The sequence below is a fragment of the Conger conger genome, chromosome 1 (genome assembly GCF_963514075.1).
Source record: "Conger conger chromosome 1, fConCon1.1, whole genome shotgun sequence".
Taxonomy (NCBI): Eukaryota; Metazoa; Chordata; class Actinopteri; order Anguilliformes; family Congridae; genus Conger; species Conger conger.
The window spans coordinates 443,759-445,388 of NC_083760.1; the positions used below are offsets into that span (position 1 = coordinate 443,759).

At 51.9% G+C, this 1,630-nt stretch overlaps 1 protein-coding gene across 1 annotated transcript in view; it reads right to left on the reverse strand.

Annotated features, from left to right (window-relative positions):
• Nucleotides 1-968: 968 nt before the first annotated feature.
• Nucleotides 969-1,630, reverse strand: part of LOC133131750 (receptor-type tyrosine-protein phosphatase U) — a 42,536-nt gene continuing 41,874 nt past the window's right edge. Inside the window, exon 2 of the mRNA XM_061247196.1 lies at nucleotides 969-1,351. Coding sequence (XP_061103180.1) covers nucleotides 1,026-1,351 — 326 coding nt within the window. The 3' untranslated portion in view covers nucleotides 969-1,025. The remainder of the gene's footprint in view (nucleotides 1,352-1,630) is intronic.

The window sequence follows — 1,630 nt, forward strand, 5'->3', positions numbered from 1 at the left end:
TTACTCAAACGGCCCCGTGCCAAATCAGGTTACAGACACACTGAGCTGCTCACACACACACACACACACACACACACACACACACACACATACATTTTATGAACACACACACTCACACACACACACTCACTCTCACACTCACACTAACTCACACTCATGCACACACACACATTCTCACACACTCAAACTCATGCACACACACACATTCACCACACCACACACACTCACACTCACACTCACACATTCTCACACACTCAAACTCATGCACACACACACACTCACACATTCTCACACACTCACCACTCAAACTCATGCACACACACACTCACACTCAAACTCATGCACACACACACACTCACCCTCACCCTCACACTCACACTCACACACACACACACACTCACACACACTAACAAACACACTCACACTCACACACTCACACTCATGCACACACACACAGAGACCAAACTGTGAACCTCCAGTTATGCTCTGCCATGCCCCTTTAAGCACTGGCCGACCCAATCACCCAGGAATCAATGGTAATTAACCAAAGCAGCTAGCGTAATTAACAACTAATTACCTCCTAAGCTTACACATACACACAGACACGCTCGCAAACACCACACACACACACACACACACACACACACACACACACACACAAACACACAGACACGCTCGCAAACACACAGACACACTCACAAACACCACACACTAACACACAAACATGCACGCATACACACACATGCACAAACAGACACAAACGCAGGCACATACAGACATGCATGTACACGCACACATACATACATACATACATACACATATGCAGACACACAGAACCACACCGCACACAGACGCTGTGTAGCTGTAGCAGACTTTTAGCAGGTAAATAAATCACACCTGAGATCATTAAGATCACCTGAGATACAGGTATAAGTCACCTCCACTCCAAACACAACGCTACACAGGAGCCTCTCCAGCTGGTACAGGCCTGGGCTCATCTGCATTTTCTGAACTGCCAGGAAGTTTTAGCGAAGGGCAGGAAAGAGTGAATGGTGTATGCTGGGAGTTGTAGTCTTTACCTGGTACTCGTTGGGCCAGAAGGTGCTGACGGCCAGTTCCACCTGGTGCCACTGCCGGCCGTGGGACCCAGAGGCGTTCCAGACGGGGCTCCCCAGGGGCCCGCTGTTCACGCGCACGAACGCACGGAGCGCGCCGGGGCTGTGCCCGTCCCGGCTGTACAGGAAGTAGCTGAACTGCACACAGTGCGTGTCGTTTTCACTCAGCGTCTGCAGCAGGAGCTGTGCCCGCTGCCCCGCGGCATGCTGGGACGCATTCACCAGCATGTACGACCCTGCAGAGGAAGGAGGAGGAGCAATTACCAACTATAATAACGGCATGTTACCCATCCATCCCTGCACCAGCCCGGGGCATTCTGCAGCCTCGTGCCCAAAGTACATGACTGGAACCCGGAGGGTTGCTGGTTCAAGCCCCGGTGTAGCCACGATACGGTCAGTGCAGCTGCCGGGTCCTTGAGCAAGGCCATTAACCCCGCTTTAGATAAAAGTGTCTGAATAACAACTGCTTACTCCTGCTCAGGGTCACAGGAGGTGCTGGGGCGTATCCCAGCATG